This window comes from Apteryx mantelli, chromosome 4 (assembly GCF_036417845.1).
Source record: "Apteryx mantelli isolate bAptMan1 chromosome 4, bAptMan1.hap1, whole genome shotgun sequence".
Classification (NCBI taxonomy): Eukaryota; Metazoa; Chordata; class Aves; order Apterygiformes; family Apterygidae; genus Apteryx; species Apteryx mantelli.
In genome coordinates this window covers 70,278,044-70,293,721 of record NC_089981.1, presented here as the reverse complement: position 1 = coordinate 70,293,721, position 15,678 = coordinate 70,278,044, and the positions used below count along the sequence as shown (strand labels likewise).

Sequence of the window (15,678 nt, the reverse complement as noted above, 5' to 3'; positions counted from 1 at the left end):
GTGTCTTTTTTTCTTAATCTGAGGATCTATAGAGATTGATTTTAAAAAAAGAAAATAGCAGTAGTAGGGTTTTCTCAATATCTAGGGAACAAAATTTTTCTTGATACACTATATTGTAGAAAAATAGAAGGCACAGTCAAGTTCAGGGATCATAACAGGTGCTGTTAAATTAATGTGTGAGAAGATTACACTTGATACCTGACATTTACATTTGTCATTCAAATTTCTTTTCTAGATAGCAAAAATTGTGTCTAGAATAGACCTTGAGATACTGTTTTAAAACATATTTTTATTGTGCTAATTAGAATGCTCGACCTCTCTAAATGGTGCTTAATTTAGAACCAAGGTGGAGTTACGCTAGGTCTGAGTCTGGTCCACTGTAAGGAAAATAAAATGAAAAGTAACAGCTAATTATAGCTAATTAATACAAGCAGGTTAGTACAGGGAAGAACAACTATGTTATTGATTTCCATTTCAAGTTATAAAACAAATGAAGAATAGCAGAGTATGATCCACGGATGTGGAAACTCATGAAAATTTTAAGATTTAAAGCTCTGTTTGTATGGGTTCTTAAGAGATAACACATAACTAGAAAAAAAGTGTTCTTTCACTTGCATCCAAGACATTTTCAGTAAGATGTTTCTCTTTGTCACCTCCCATTCTTTTATGACATAGAATCATATAATAACTTGGGTAGAACGGACCTCTGGGGGTCATCCGATCGCAGCCCGGAAGAGGCTCAGAGGAGGGCCACCTTGAATCAGGTGGCTCAGGGGTTGCCCAGTCGAGTTCTGAGTATCTCCAGGGATGGAGATTGTACAGCTTCTTTGGGCTACCTGCTCCATTGTCAGGCTAGCCTCATTGGGAATTGTTTTGCCTGACCTAATTGGAATTTCCCATGCTGCAAGCTGTGCCCGCTGCTTCTCATCCTTTCAGTGTGCACTTCCAGACTCTTCTTGGGTAGAGACTTCTCTATACCCTGCCTTTACGGCATTGAAGACCACAATAAGATTTCACCTTAGTCTCTTCTTCTTGAGACTGAGGATTTCTTAAGACTGAACAACAACCGTTTTCTGACTCTCACTGTACGTCATTCAAAAATATACAATAAATAGTTTCCTGCACTAAGGTAGTTTTGCAGTGCTCATGCTGAACTGCTCTGTTTAGCTTATGAAGTCTGATTGACCTAATAGATGAGAGTGGTGGATAACATCTCTCCCCTCCCAAAACCCGTGGGTCTTGTGAGCTGTAATACTGTGTTGGACTTTTGTTATTTTTGCATTCTTGACAGTTCTTGAAGTCTTATACAAAATCCTTATTATTTCTTTCTGTAATGGCAGAGAGAAGCTAGACAGAAAGTAATTGTGCTGAAATTATAAGTTCCTTTTATTTATACTTGAATTTCTTCAAAGGGGTTAGGTGATGAATAAGTTGCTAAAATAAACTTCAAAATAGTGTTAATCTTAACAGCTTAACATATTTTAAGAGTTTTGTCATGACATTTTTTTTAGAATTGGGTGGAGTCCTGTACTGCTAATAATAAAATGTTTTAGCAATGAATAAAAATGGATTCTATTTTAATCAGTGCGACTATTCCAGGGTGCATAAGCTCCTCTAAAACTCACAGGATCAAATTCTGCCCTTGAAGTCAAGGGAAAGGTTTGCATACAAGTCAGAAGACAGGCTTCGGTCCATACTATTTTGTTTGGCTTTTATTTTATTTATTTTTGATAATTCAAATTGGAAGAATTTGTAAGGGAAAATACCAAGTCAGAAGAATCTTGTTTAAAGGTGTTCTGGATTACAGATAATATTTAAAAATGTGGAAATATTTTTATTAATCTTTGGTGCCAGTAACAACTCAGTTCTGTGCTTAGATAAGAAAAAGTGATCTGTGTTTTAACAAAGCTGACGAGCGTGTGTGATCATTGTCTCTTAAAACCAGGTTACATGTTCAGTTTAGACTTAAGGGTATAGAGTCAGGGGTATCTTGATTCAGAGTTTGCAACGCTGGTGGTTTAGTCTATATTCCTTCTCTCTTTTCTTTTATGTTACAAATCTCTGGGGTTTTGAGGCTTAAGTAGATTTCCCTGAACTTGCAGATGAAAGTTATTCGAATGGTTCCTTGGAGATTTTCCCATCCATGTGTAGCTGGTTTCCAAAAGTATTTGCATGAGATCTTCATAGCAGTCTTTCAGTTTCGATAGTACGCTTGTATGGTTCTGTAGCTGTTCCCATCAGCCTTCAAGGGCCCACCTTGGTCTCTGTTGCAGGGCATTCATACAGCCTGGGGCGGGTGCAGTTGGCCTGCTGGGCAGGTGGGCTGGCCAAGCACAGTAGGCTTTCTGTTTCTGAGTTCTTCATAGCAAGTGGGATCAAGCAGCTTATGGCACGTAGTTCAGCTTTAACTGAGCATTATTGTTATTTGCTGGTTTACTTACCCTCTTGCATTATGTATAAATTACATTTTCAAAAAAGCAAACCTGACAGCAGAACACATGAATGTGCAATCTTAGCACACAGAAGTTACTAAAATGTCAGAATTACAGTCTTATTTTGGCTCCTGTGAATGTATGCATTGTGGTTAATACAGTCTTGTAACGGAAGATAAACATACCTTTTCTGCATGCATTCCTTTCCTCATTTAGTGTGAAGGATGGATTGTGATGGGTAATTGTTTGATATGTTTTACCTTTTTGCAGTGTATGATGTTGCAGTGAATGTGATATTTAATTCTTAATGGAATTTCTGCTGTACTAATGTTGTAATCCTTAACATCTTAAGGAATCTTAAGATACTGTCTTCTCAATATCTTTGGGGGTGATGGAGGATACTGCATTCTATATGTAATGGTTGGGGATTGAAGTGCAGAAATAAAAGCCCACATTACTAAGGTATCAGCCAGTCTTATGTGCTTGAAACAAGAAATTTAGCACCCATTTTTCAGAAAACAGCATTTTTATAGTATTTGTGTTCATATTCTTTTTGACCTCTTGTAGCTGGAAGTATTTATCACTTCTTAAACCTGACTCTTCATTTTCAGGACTCAAAAATGAAGAACACAGTGTCCACTTGTGGAAACTTTGATTTGTAGGATTTGCTTTACAAGAGAACTGTTTCTGACATTGGGATAGAATTTGTCCCTCTGTGGTGATTTTTAAACTCTTCTAACCATGAGACTATTTCTCATATAGCATCATTTTGCCTTGCGCTGCAGACATCTTTCACTATACTGAAAAACTGCTTTTTTTCTATACTCGGTTCTAATTTAATTTTTGGGTTGCAGCTCATCTTTGTACCAAATATGACCAGTGTTGTCTTAGAGTTTGCAGAAGGGATCTCAATTAAGGTTGTATGGGCAGCCTTCATTCTAACATTTTTTATTTTCTGCATATTGATTTGCACTTGGACTGTAAATAAATTTTTTTTAAGAATCTTTTTAAGCATTGGGAAAACAAAAATAATTTAAAACTGTATTGATGCTTAACTAGAGAAGGACAAAGAAGTATATTTTGCCAGTAGATTTCAGAAGTATTTGCTAAATGTCAAAGGAATATTGAGCCTTCGAATTGGCTCTAATTTCCCAGTTTCTGCTGGAGAAGATGCATTTATGGAATAGGTACTATTCTGAATTAAATGCTACACCTTGGCTTTTGTGTCCCAAATTGTGTCCCTGCTGGTACAGAGAATTGACTTCACTGTTGCCCTTGAAGTCTGGGATGCAACATACTTCCGTGCTGTGGTTGTGGTACATGCGTAGTCTACTCAGCCTGTCCCAGCTATAAGGGGATGGAGTGAATCACCTGAGGATGGACTCTTCAGCACATTTAGACTATAAACTAAGAAGATAGGTATATGTGAATTTTCAGACATCTGTAATAGGCTATTTTCCAGGATTAGAAAGTACTAAAATACCCTTTCCCTACCACCAGCACTTGCTCCCCAATGAATTTTAAGTCTGTGCTCCAAAGCCAGAGCTTCTGGGTATGACAATAGGAAATGTTTTATTTGTTAGACAGACAGTTTTTCCAAATCCAATTCACAGAAATTATTGAAGTAAAAAAATCATGATGAAGATTCCTTTGTTTTATAAACCTTCATCCTTAATATCTTTATTTTCTATGAATTAAAAATATCTGAAAATATAATTATATGAAGAAAAGTGTTGGACTAAAGGTGTTGGTATTTCTGCTACCTATAATAGCCCTGTGCATAGCAAGTGCTTAGACAATTTCCATATAAATGGCTGCACACATAGCAGCTTCATAGCATCCCCTTATCTCTCTCTCTCAATTTAAAATATTCTAATTATGGTTTCTCATTTCGCTGTAATAATGACATTAACATTTTCCAGTCCACCTCTGTTTGACAGACCAGAATTGAATGAAGTAAGTGCTGCAGGAGCCAACTTTAATCAGTTTAAACATAGTGGAGAAATTTAAAATTGAAGAGTGCTCTACAGTGTGATTTTAGAACCATATCATAGTCATAGAAAAAATTCTGGACTTCCAAAGTCGTCCAATCCAACCTCCTTCTTAAAGTGGGTTAAGTTGTCTAATCAAAGTTAGATTGTGTTGCTCAGGATATTGTCCAAGTCAAATTTTGAAAGTCTTCATGGATCCCTCAGCCTCTTGGGGCTTATCTGTGCTTAATGCTGTTATGATTTTTTTTTCCCCTTTCTATCTAGTCAGAGTATCTTGTCCTTTTGCTCAACACCTCTCCCAAGAGTCTGGCTCTGTCTTCTCTATAACCCCGTGTTAGGCAGTGAAAACTGCTATTAGACTCCCACCCTCAGTCGTTTTTCTTCAGGCCGAACAAACCTAGCAGCTTGATTTTTCTTTTGTCGCTGATGTACCCATAGAAGTCTTCTTGCTACCCTTCGCATCCCTTGCTAGGTTCAGCTCCAGCTGAAGTTTGGCCTGTATCTAGCCTCACATGCCTGGGCAATGCTTTGTCGCCTGTCCCTGTGTCCATCTCCTTTTTGTGTTTTTTGCTCATTCTAGACTTGCCTGTTCAGGCACGCTAGCTTGCTGCTGTGCCTGCTCGTTTTCTTGCTCAATGAAATGAACCGTTCTTGTGCTTTAATGAGTTTGTCATTGATTGACCAGCTCTCCCGCTTTCCTTTGTCCTTCAGCGTGAAGGACCATGAAATCCTGCCCACTGGTTCCTCAGCCAAGCCATAGTCCGCTCTCCTGCAATCCAGTGTCTTTATTCTATTTGCCTCCTCATTTCATGTTTTCCTGTCATGAAACATAAATGCTTACTGCTAATATCTGTGAGTTGTCCCATCAGGATCTGGGACTGTTTGCAAATAAACAGTAGATGTGCTAGTATTTTAGGGACAGGGCCTTACATGCATGGATTGCTTACCTGGAAGTAATATCTGGTTTTGTTACTAAATAAGATTTAATATTGGTTTCCAGTTCTCTGAGTTTTCAATCTAAAAACCTATTGCCTTAGACAGTGTTTTAAAGCTTTTATTTCTAGATAACAAGGCTTCTATACAATGTATTTTCTCTAATTTTGTAATATTAACTTTTTTTAATCATTGAAATGCCTCTTTCTTTTTCAGATTACATATTTCAGTCTGTGGTATTATAATAAGCAGAATCAGCGCAGATGGGTAGATTTGGACAAGCCTCTGAAAAAGCAGCTGGACAAATATGCCTTGGAGCCAACTGTGTATTTTGGGGTAGTGTTCTATGTGCCTACTGTTTCTCAGCTTCAGCAGGAGATTACCAGGTAAGCTTCATAGATGTATATATGATTTTGCTTTTGCCATTTTAAGATGTATAGTTTACTTCAAAATTGTCTGCTTCTCCTCCTCTACCTGTATAGAAATGGAAATTATTCCTTTAGGCAGGAATTATGTTCAAACTGTGTGTTTGTCTCCCTTTTGACTATTTAAAATACACAATAAACTAAGCAACGAATTAATTTTTTTGTCTTAGGAATCTATTCAAACCTGTTCTCAGTAATGTTTTAGACATACTCACATGATCGGACTTGTAATTGTTTTAGTCCCTTTGTGTCTTTTTTTTTTCCCCCTCAGAAGAGCCATAATTTGCTTTCTGCAAATCTGTCCATCTAGCACAGATCACTTGCAAATTTAATTGTAATATGCTTTCCTTTATTTTGTTTTCAGTACTTTCTGATACTTATTGAGCATTCAGGCAAACTACTGGCTAAGCCTCAGTTTGAGATTTTTTGTATTTCTCTGGATATTAAAGATGGGTGTTAGCTTTGATATCATTCATTCACTTTCACTGTTGCTTTGTGAATCTGGTGAACATCACACAAGTGATGTTAACTGTGGAGGAAAAGTTAAATTGAGCATGCATACCAGCTGGTTATTCTTATATAACTCTACATTGGCTTCTTCTAATGTCTTAACTTTTATAGTTGTATTGATTTCATTATTATTTTTAATAAGCAAGTACAGAAAATGTAATTAGATGTTGAATGTTTGCTGTTTCAGAAATATCTTCAGAAATATGTCTAATTGACCCATTTAAGCTGGTAACTTCTAATTGGCCTTGCTTTGAGAGGGGAGCTGGACCAGAGGGCTCCCCAGAGCTCTTTCCCTGCCTATATTATTCTGTGATTATGTGACGTTGTCTTTATATATTCCAGTGCTAAAATACCTTGAGAAAGACCATTCCCATTAACTGTGATATGAAAGATTTTGATGGAGATATGCCTCTTGGTAGACACTGGTGCTGTAATGTATTGCTCAATGCCTGGTGGCTTTAGTTTTTGTTTTGTGTGTAATTTTTGTAAGATCATTTTCTTTATGAAAACTCTAAAGTGTTGGACTTTCCTCTCAGCAATTTTACTGGCTCAAAAAGTCTTTCTAGTGATCTTTCTTGTTGTATTTTAATAAAGCTTTCATTCAGGTTCTCTTCTAGTTGGTGTACTAGGAAGCATTAGAGTAAGATACATGTCATGCTGCATTGAGGAATAGCTAAATCTATTGAAAAACCTTTAATGTTTGTTGCTGTCATTCATTAAAAGAATATGGTTTTATGCTGGAGCTTTAACAGCAATTTTGCAGTATACTGCCATGTAGAAAACAGGAATTTATGTGCCAGCCTTGCATTCAGGTCCTAGAGGATGGTACTTGCTTTGATTTACAATAGAGAGAGATAGATTAGTTTCAGAAAAATCTATGGTTTTTTTCATCCCTTTTCAATATAAATGAGATCAAGTATGTTTTAAACAAATGTTACATTTAATGTAAATCAGGAAATGTAAGAGTTGTAGGCAAAAGAGATGTTCTTCACATTATCATGAGGTAGTGCCATGATTCTTTGTCTGTTTGTCTACTTTTAATAGCTATTCTATGGAGTGGATTTAGGATCGACTGCTTGACTAGGAAAGTTTTTTTTTCTAGGGTATGCTGTGGCTTTTTTTCCTTTCCCTTTTTTTAAGGCCAAGGTCTAGTGCCAACTATGTTTGTGTATTTTGTATGAGGATGTTATCTGTTGCCATGTGACATACTGCTTTTTTGTAGTAGATCCAGGAAGATTCTAAACAGTACGTCTATAAGTCACTGTATTTAATACACTAGTGAAGGAAGAAAGCTGTCATTCAGCCTCCAACGATCAAAACTTGTGTGGAGTTTACTTAACTTTTCTAGCTACTGAAGTGAATTGAAGCACGTGCTTCAGTGTTTTCAATATTGAAACCTTCCATCACAAGAATTAACCTACAGCATGAGGAAGTTAAAACCAAAAAAACAAAAGACAAAAAAAACACACACACACTTTTAAAACTGAATTTATACAAGAAAAGTGTCTTTGTTGGCAATATCTGTTTAGGTGTTATTACACTTGTGAGTCTTGGGGTGTTTTGGGATATGCTATATTGGCTGAGATAGGGTGTTCCATGGATGGCTGAAGGGACAGAAGAATTCAAGAAAATAGTGGTTGAGATTTTAGACAAATGGCACTTTTAGTAGTGCTTGCCATGTACAAAAGATGACCTAGGGTAAGGTCAGATGAAACAAGAAAAGAAATGTGATGCCTTGAAAGTAAGAACAGAATACTCAAAAGTTGTAATGTAGAAATGAAAGTCACTAGTGTGGGGTGTGCAATATTAGATTTATTGGAAGTAATGCTGCAATACAGCAGCAGCATACTGCTTTGTAAAGAAGAGATGATGAGGATATTAAGGAGAGGAGAGATGAAAATAAGGAATTGACGATAGATTTTATGTGTATATATATATATATAGTATATTGAGTCAATAGAAATTGTGGAGATTCTTGTTTGAAGAGGTAGTAGGATTTGATTCTGTGATAGCTATGCATAAGGTAAGGGAAGAGTTAAGAAAGACAATGAAATCATGGTCCTGAATTATGAGGAAGACTACCTTCTGCCCAGAGCGAGGTAAGTTGAGAAGAATAGGACATGCAAGCATATTTTTCTGGCCTGTCTTGAAATTAAGATGCCAGCATTAGCTTTTTTTTTTTTTTTTCCCCTGTGTAGGTATCAGTATTATTTGCAATTAAAGAAAGATATCTTGGAGGGCAACGTTCCTTGCACACTGGAGCAAGCAATACATCTGGCTGGTTTAGCTGTTCAAGGTAAGTAAGGCAATTATGTCAAGTAGCTAATGTTGCATTTGGAAATTTGGTGATATATTTAGGTCCCTGTTTTCTGTTTGTTCTAAAATAAGCACCCCTGTCCTTGCTGTAATAAAAAAGGCAAGACATAGTTGCATTCAAGTATGCATTCTGTTTCTATAAAACACATTTTTGTTTTGAATTAATAGCCTTACAAATATAGTGACGTTACAGTGCTGAGAGTTCAGTAGGTAATGGAAGGCTTGCTCCTTAGAACCACGTTGCCCAGTGTATGGGCTTGGGGCGCAGTGGGATAAGTGGCCCAGAACTTGCTGGTACACAAGTGCAGTCCTTGGAGACATACCTGGCTACTGAATGCTGCTTTCCGGGAGTTGGGTTTGAATTAGCCATCTGAATTCCTTTGGAGATGAGGGGTTTAAGTCCTCTTCTTAGATCAGCAGACCTTTCATTTGTTGTCTCTGTTATTGAAGACTTCTGACACAGTAAGAAGAGAAGACGGCATATTTTAATAAATAAGCAAATGTGACTGTACAATAGTACTTGTATCTCCACTTTCTTTCCCAAATGCCCTGACAGCAAAGATAAGTTAGTTGACAGGGCTGTTAACAATTCCTGTGTTCAAATCCCTACTGAAGACGCACTTCTATAATTCCCATGAAAATAGCTGCTTTATTTTTCCCAATGAGGGTCAAATGGGGTGGGGTATATAGAGAATCACCAGTCCTCAGTCTGTGTGCTATGATCATGTCCAGTGCTTCCTGCTATTATGTTTGTTTGATCTTAAATCTCGCAAAATATTAGTTCTTAATGACAACAACTTTGTTTTGCGTGTCTGAATGGCAACAGCTTTATTTTGTGTGTTTATATATTGCTTCGCTGTGGATGCCACTCCAATATAACTAACAGCAATTGTAAAGCTGCCAAAATCGAAAAGGACCTAAAATCATTTGCAGTCCATACAACTTAGCTTTTTTGCCTTTTTATTTTCAATTAAATATATGTATGCTGGTAGTATTGTGTTAAATATGATGATTATGTTTTTCTGAGAATATACCTACTAATGCAATAGGATGAATAATATTAGTCCATTGTTTATGTAACGGTATTTTTGTTTAATCCAAGCCAGGATTTAATAGTTTTCAAGTGACAAAGTCTTACTTCATTATTTTCTTACCTTTGGACAGTATAAATGTGTCTCTGCTCAGTGAGCTGTTTATAGGAATCTTTCAATATAATCCTCTTTCCAGATGGAAAATATTTATCCTTTAACTTTTGCATTCCTCTTTCAGTCTTGTATAAGAGAACAACTGTATGTGTTGGTAACACAGTGAAAAACTAATTCAGAAAAAGCACAGCTTTTAAATTAAAGCACTTTGATGGAAGTATCTTGTAACAGGTAGATTATTTAATTTTAATAAATGAACAAGCAGGGGCAGTTGTGTGCTCTTTTGAGTGAATTGATTACTTGTCTCTTCCCCATGAGACTGATTTGTACCTGAAGTTCTGAACTAATTCTGAACACTTTTATCTCAAGAGCTATGTTAGTCTAGCATGACACAAGTCCTCCCCTTTAATCATGTAATACTTGTTAATGCTTAATAAAATTTGGTTCCTAAATGTGTCTACTGTTACATTATTATAGGTTATCAGTGATAACATAAATAGTACCTATGTACTCAGGGATTATGTTTATATGTTTTGAAACAGCTATCCTGTAGGAACTGTAGTCCCTTAAGACAATTTGTCTTGTGAGACTGGTATATAATTTTTCTGATTTAGACTGTTTTATTTCTCCTCTTTGAAAATTTGGCTATTTTTTTCCTGGAAACAGACAAAGAGGCAAATTCTTTGGGATGCCTTTTGGCATGACAGAGAATCAAAACTTTTACTGAGTCCATTCTGAGCATATCTCTGAGACTTCTAGTTTTGACTTTCATCATGTCTTGGTGCAGGGAGCCTTGGAAGGCTTTTGACGGAAAGTAGCCAGTGTCCAGGATGCTCCGGCTCTTCCTATCAAGTGTTTGAACCAAGCTGCAAGCTAGAGCAGTTCTTTACTGCAAATATGGTTGTATATAGTTAAATATTTGATGAGAGGGAGTAAGGAAGATGGAGCCAGACTCTTCTCAGTGGTGCTCAGGGACAGAATAAGAGGCAATGGGCGTAAACTGAAAAACAGGCAATTCCATCTAAACATAATACAGAAGTTTTTTACTGTGAGGTGGTCAGACAGTGGAACAGCTTGCCCAAATAAGTTGTAAAGTCTCTACCTTCTGTATTCAAAACCTGACTGGACACAGCCCACAGCAACCTGCTGTACTTGACCCAGCTTTGAGCAGGGGAGTTGGACTACATGATCTCCAGAGGTCCCTTCCAACCTCAACCATTTTGTGATTCAGTGATTAAAAAAACAAGGAACTTGAAGCTGCACTTTGTTTTGTCATTTCTTCCCCTTTCATATCCACACGGAGCGTCACCATTTTTTCTGAACATGGTAAAATGGTAGGATGTGCTTCTGCTCTTTCTCTTTGAAAACATTACTGGTTGGTTTGTTCACTTGTTTTACTTTCAGATCATAGTTCCATAGGATGGAGATTTGCTACTCAGAGATCCTGCTGTTATTAATCAGGTATTGAATCATTTTGTTACAAATGTCTGAATTCAAGGCTTTTTTTTATTTTTTAGCTGATTTTGGAGACTATGATCAGTATGAATCTCAGGAGTTTCTACAAAGATTTGCCTTGTTTCCGGTGGTAAGTATTTTCTTCAACTTCTTTTTTGATACTATTGAACAAAAGTAAGTTGCGGTTTGAAGACCTCTTCCATGTCCTTAAGTCAAATACCAGACTGACAAATGCAAGTGATTATTAAAAACCCCATGGTCCATTCTAGCTTACTGCTCCCAAAATTATCAAATTTAACAAAGGTTTTCTCCAAGACTGGAGTGAGATATGATGTCTTATATTGTATAGAAGCAAAGATTTTGCAAGATTTTTGAATTTTCTTGTATATTATAAAGAAAAGAAGGTTGGGATGCAGATGGGATAGTGAGTAGAACCACTCCAAAGCAGTGGTGTTTGTGCTTTTTGCTTTTGTTTTTATGAAGATGGTAGATGCATTTTTTCTTTTCTTTTATAAATTTAGTATTACTCCATTTACAGCATCTGAGCTCCAAGCCTAGAGTGGAGGGCTGCTTCCTCTATGTAGAGATACTGTAACTGTATTATTTTGTAGAATTTTTTTGTAATTCATTCTATAAATGCTATCTTACCTTAAGGGCTGGCTACAAGAAGAAAAGATACTGGAAGAAGCAACACAGAAAGTCGCCTTGCTACATCAAAAGTACAGGTACATTTCTAAAATGCTTTATTGCTTATTGCTTTATTGCTTATTTCTGACATGGTTGCTTCAATAGCTCAGCAAGTCAGGAATCTCAGAAGGCAGTTGGACTAATCTTGGCTGCTATTTAAATGAGTTTTGCACTGATACAGCTTCATTAAAATGAAGTAGTGTTTTTGCTGAATGAAAGTGAAGGGAGAACCAGAACTAATGACCTTATAGAATAAAGAAAGGAGTCCTGCTTGAAAATTAGGAATATGGGACACAAGTAGATATTGCAACTTCACCTGTATAATGTTTCTAAAACTTGTTTACAGCTTGAAGTTGTGACCCCAGTAAGGGGGTCGATGTTTCTTGTAAAACAACATTGGCAGGTGCTGTGCTCTCTAGACAGTCACCATTCCAGGATGCTTATGATCTAGGTAAAAGGCAGCTAAAATACAGTAGTCCAAGACAGAACGTTAGAGGAAAGTTAAAGTTAAGTTTTCTGTTGTCAGTTCATCAGTGAAAAATGTTTGTGACTGTTTGTAATGTTGATGTCTTTCTGCACTGTTTTAAAACAAAGCTTAAAAAAATTCAAGCCCATTTGTCTTTGAAATGCTGGCATAGCATGATTGCATGCTTAAGTTTCAGCAAAAAAGAACTAATCTGGATAGGATTAGGAAAAAGTGAAGAAACAGATTAATGTGATTCATGAATATTCTTAGATTTAGGAATGAGCAAGACAGGATTTTGCAGATAGACGTATCTTTTATGAGATCAGCTGAGGTAGTCAGGGAAACACAAGCTTTTAGGTTCTCTGACACTACTGCAGCTCTCTGAGAAAAAGGACTTTACCAGTTGGTCTAAAAGAAATATTATCTTTCAGTACAGACCTTGTCCTGCTGAAACCATTACAGTTACAAGTGTGCTAGTGTTTTGGAAATGAGACTTTTTTTCCTGAAATGTACAGTGTCAAACTTGGTATAGGTCCTAAACATGCATACTGGAGCAGGATAAATTTAGGTCTTGAACATGTGTGCCAGAATACTCATTTTGAAAGCGAGAAAATTGGGTGACAGTGATGGATTTGAAGAAGGATGTCACAATTGTCTGCCATTAGCAGAGAAGATAATTTTTACTGCCCTGTGTTGCTCTCTGTTTATAGAGGTGTATGAGAGAGAGAAATTATTAGATCAAAGTGTGAAGACCAAGAGAAGTATATTAGCCATTGGTACGATGGAAATCAGTAGGATTTAATGGTTGCCTGGATGTTTTGAGGATGTTTGTCAAGCTTTGACAGTGTCATTCAGAGTAAAACAAAGAGGGATTTTTCTTATTGACAGTGTTTTATTAGCTGATTGTTGTTTTCATTTGCAGAGGCCTTACTCCTCCTGATGCAGAAATGTTATATATGCAAGAAGTAGAGAGAATGGAGGGCTATGGTGAAGAGAGCTATCCTGCAAAGGTAAACATAGCTTTGAGCTTTGTCTTTGTTTGTTGTTTTTTCCCTATTTAAAAGGAGTTGCTGCCTGTCTTCTTTAAAAAAAAAAAAAAAAAGTCACCTTCTTACCTCCCCCAAAATTGAAAATCAAATATGTGGACCTGATAGAGAGTTCCATCTCTACTGTAACTATTCCACTTTACTGGGATTTTTCAATATAAAGGTTGCTATGTTGAGTTGGATGTATGTGCATTAGCAATAAGGAGCAAGCATTATATGTTTAGCTGGATTACAACTTTAGTATTACCTTTGAATTGCCACTGTTATTTTGTTTCCCAGAACTTTTTTTTTAATGTAAGTAGTTGCTTCTAATGCAACTTTCCTCTCAAAGAAATTTTCTTTTATTTGCTAATTTCTTACAACTCCTTGCAGGACAGCCAAGGAAGTGATATATTCATTGGAGCGTGTCTTGATGGTATCTTTGTGAAACACAAAAATGGTCGGCCTCCTGTTGTATTTAGGTGAGTATTATTCTTTATTAAAATATCTTTGTGTATTTTACTTAATGTTTTATGTACATTCCTCACTAGCATGGATTGCTCTATGATGTATGTTTATTCATTTGATAATGACATAGTCTTGTAGGCCTTGTGTGTGAACACTGAACTTGGTGGGAAATTATCAAAGTATTGGCTGCAGGATGGATCCCTGTAAACCAAAATAATTCTAAATGATGAGCATGTAATATATATGTCATTGCAAAACATTTATTAAATCAAAAAGAAGCACATCTTTGCATATAGAGCGTGTTAAGTCCTGAAATGTGCACGCCAGTACCTAGAAAAATTCACCTGTGAAAGTACCCAAGAATTACTTTCACATGTTATGTATAAATGAGATGGAGGAGAGCAATATGATGAATTGTGTTGTTATTTTAAATTCATACGTTGTTTTAGTTAGTCTGTCACTTGATGTTCTGCTAGTTAAATTGTAAACATAAGTGTATCTAGAACTTAACTAACAGATAAAATTCAGCCCTCACATGCAATGGTCTGGTTCCAGCTGACTTCAAGAAGGACTGCGTAGGCATCCATGGACAGAATTTGGAATAAATTTCAAAAAATATGTATGGAAACATTTTTAATGGCTCTTAGTAGACTGTAGTTATCACTATAGCTAGAAAGGCTTTGCTTTCAGTGAATTTTAATCTCATAGAATTGAATTTTTGGCTGATTATGAACAGAATCGTGGAAACCTATAGTCCAGCAGTTAGTGGAACATGTGAATTTCTGTAGAGTAGAGCCAGAGGTAACTGTGCTTGTCTCTTAGTGGCTTTGATTAATAGAAATTACAAATTCATGAGCTTTTCACTGTCCGTCACAAATACGGTCTCTCTCCTGCTGGCAGGAGAGCCATTGCCAAGTTGTTTTGCACTGGGAGGAGTGGCAGAGGTGCCCTACCCTGCCTTCTTGCAGAATGAAACAGAGGCAGGGCTGCTGTCTGGCTTTCCCAGCGCGTGGGGAAGATGAACGAAGCTTTGTAAATTTCACACAAGTCAAAGCGCCAGGACAACTCATGTGCGTGTCTGTTTATCCGCTAGAGAGAAACACACTCCTACAATTTTGCAGTGTGAGTGGCTTTCTTGTGTACCTCATTATAAGCCGTTATCATGCTTCTAGGTGTTTAAAAACCAAAATTCATTTTTAAAATTGGAAGCGTTTGGAAATATTTAGTATTGAGGCCCAACAGAAAATGTGAATGATGTCTGTTTCAAATGCAAGAAGAAAGTTGCACATTGTTGGAGAGCATCGGAAAGCATTCATGTTCCAATTCTCTTCTGTACAGCTGATTTGCTGTATCGCTGTGGGCAGTTCCAGCTCTGTCATAGTATTTGAGAATCAGAAAAAGCATAGGTAGATGACCCACTGGTGCAATTTACAATGGCTGGATTAGGCTTCAGATTGGTTCCAATAGATTCATAATTGTATCCATAATTGCCTATGAACCTTAATTTGTTTTTGTCTCTGTTCTTCATCAAAATGGGGACATTAATGATTCCCTGTCTCACAGTTATGATGGTGAATAGCTACAGAAAATACTGTGAGCCACACCTATATAATGGGAATAGAAACCATATAAATACCTTTAGAAGGAGTCCTGTATGTAGACCATGCTTTTTCCTCTGTGTTTGTGCACTGCAGAACATTCAGTTAATAAATCAGTAATACAGACTTTGTTTATATTAATGTATTATTAGTAGATTAAATTAAATTTAAATTTAACAGGAAGTTGAATAAATATGTGGCATTATATTTCTTAAATCTAACTTTTT

The 15,678-nt window shown here is 36.6% G+C and overlaps 1 protein-coding gene across 1 annotated transcript in view; it reads left to right on the top strand.

Annotated features, from left to right (window-relative positions):
* PTPN21 (protein tyrosine phosphatase non-receptor type 21) overlaps positions 1-15,678 on the top strand; it is a 39,842-nt gene that overhangs the window by 10,040 nt on the left and 14,124 nt on the right. Inside the window, exons 3-8 of the mRNA XM_067295609.1 lie at positions 5,573-5,742; positions 8,490-8,587; positions 11,270-11,337; positions 11,862-11,932; positions 13,283-13,370; positions 13,779-13,867. Of these exons, the coding sequence (XP_067151710.1) occupies positions 5,573-5,742; positions 8,490-8,587; positions 11,270-11,337; positions 11,862-11,932; positions 13,283-13,370; positions 13,779-13,867 (584 nt within the window). The remainder of the gene's footprint in view (positions 1-5,572; positions 5,743-8,489; positions 8,588-11,269; positions 11,338-11,861; positions 11,933-13,282; positions 13,371-13,778; positions 13,868-15,678) is intronic.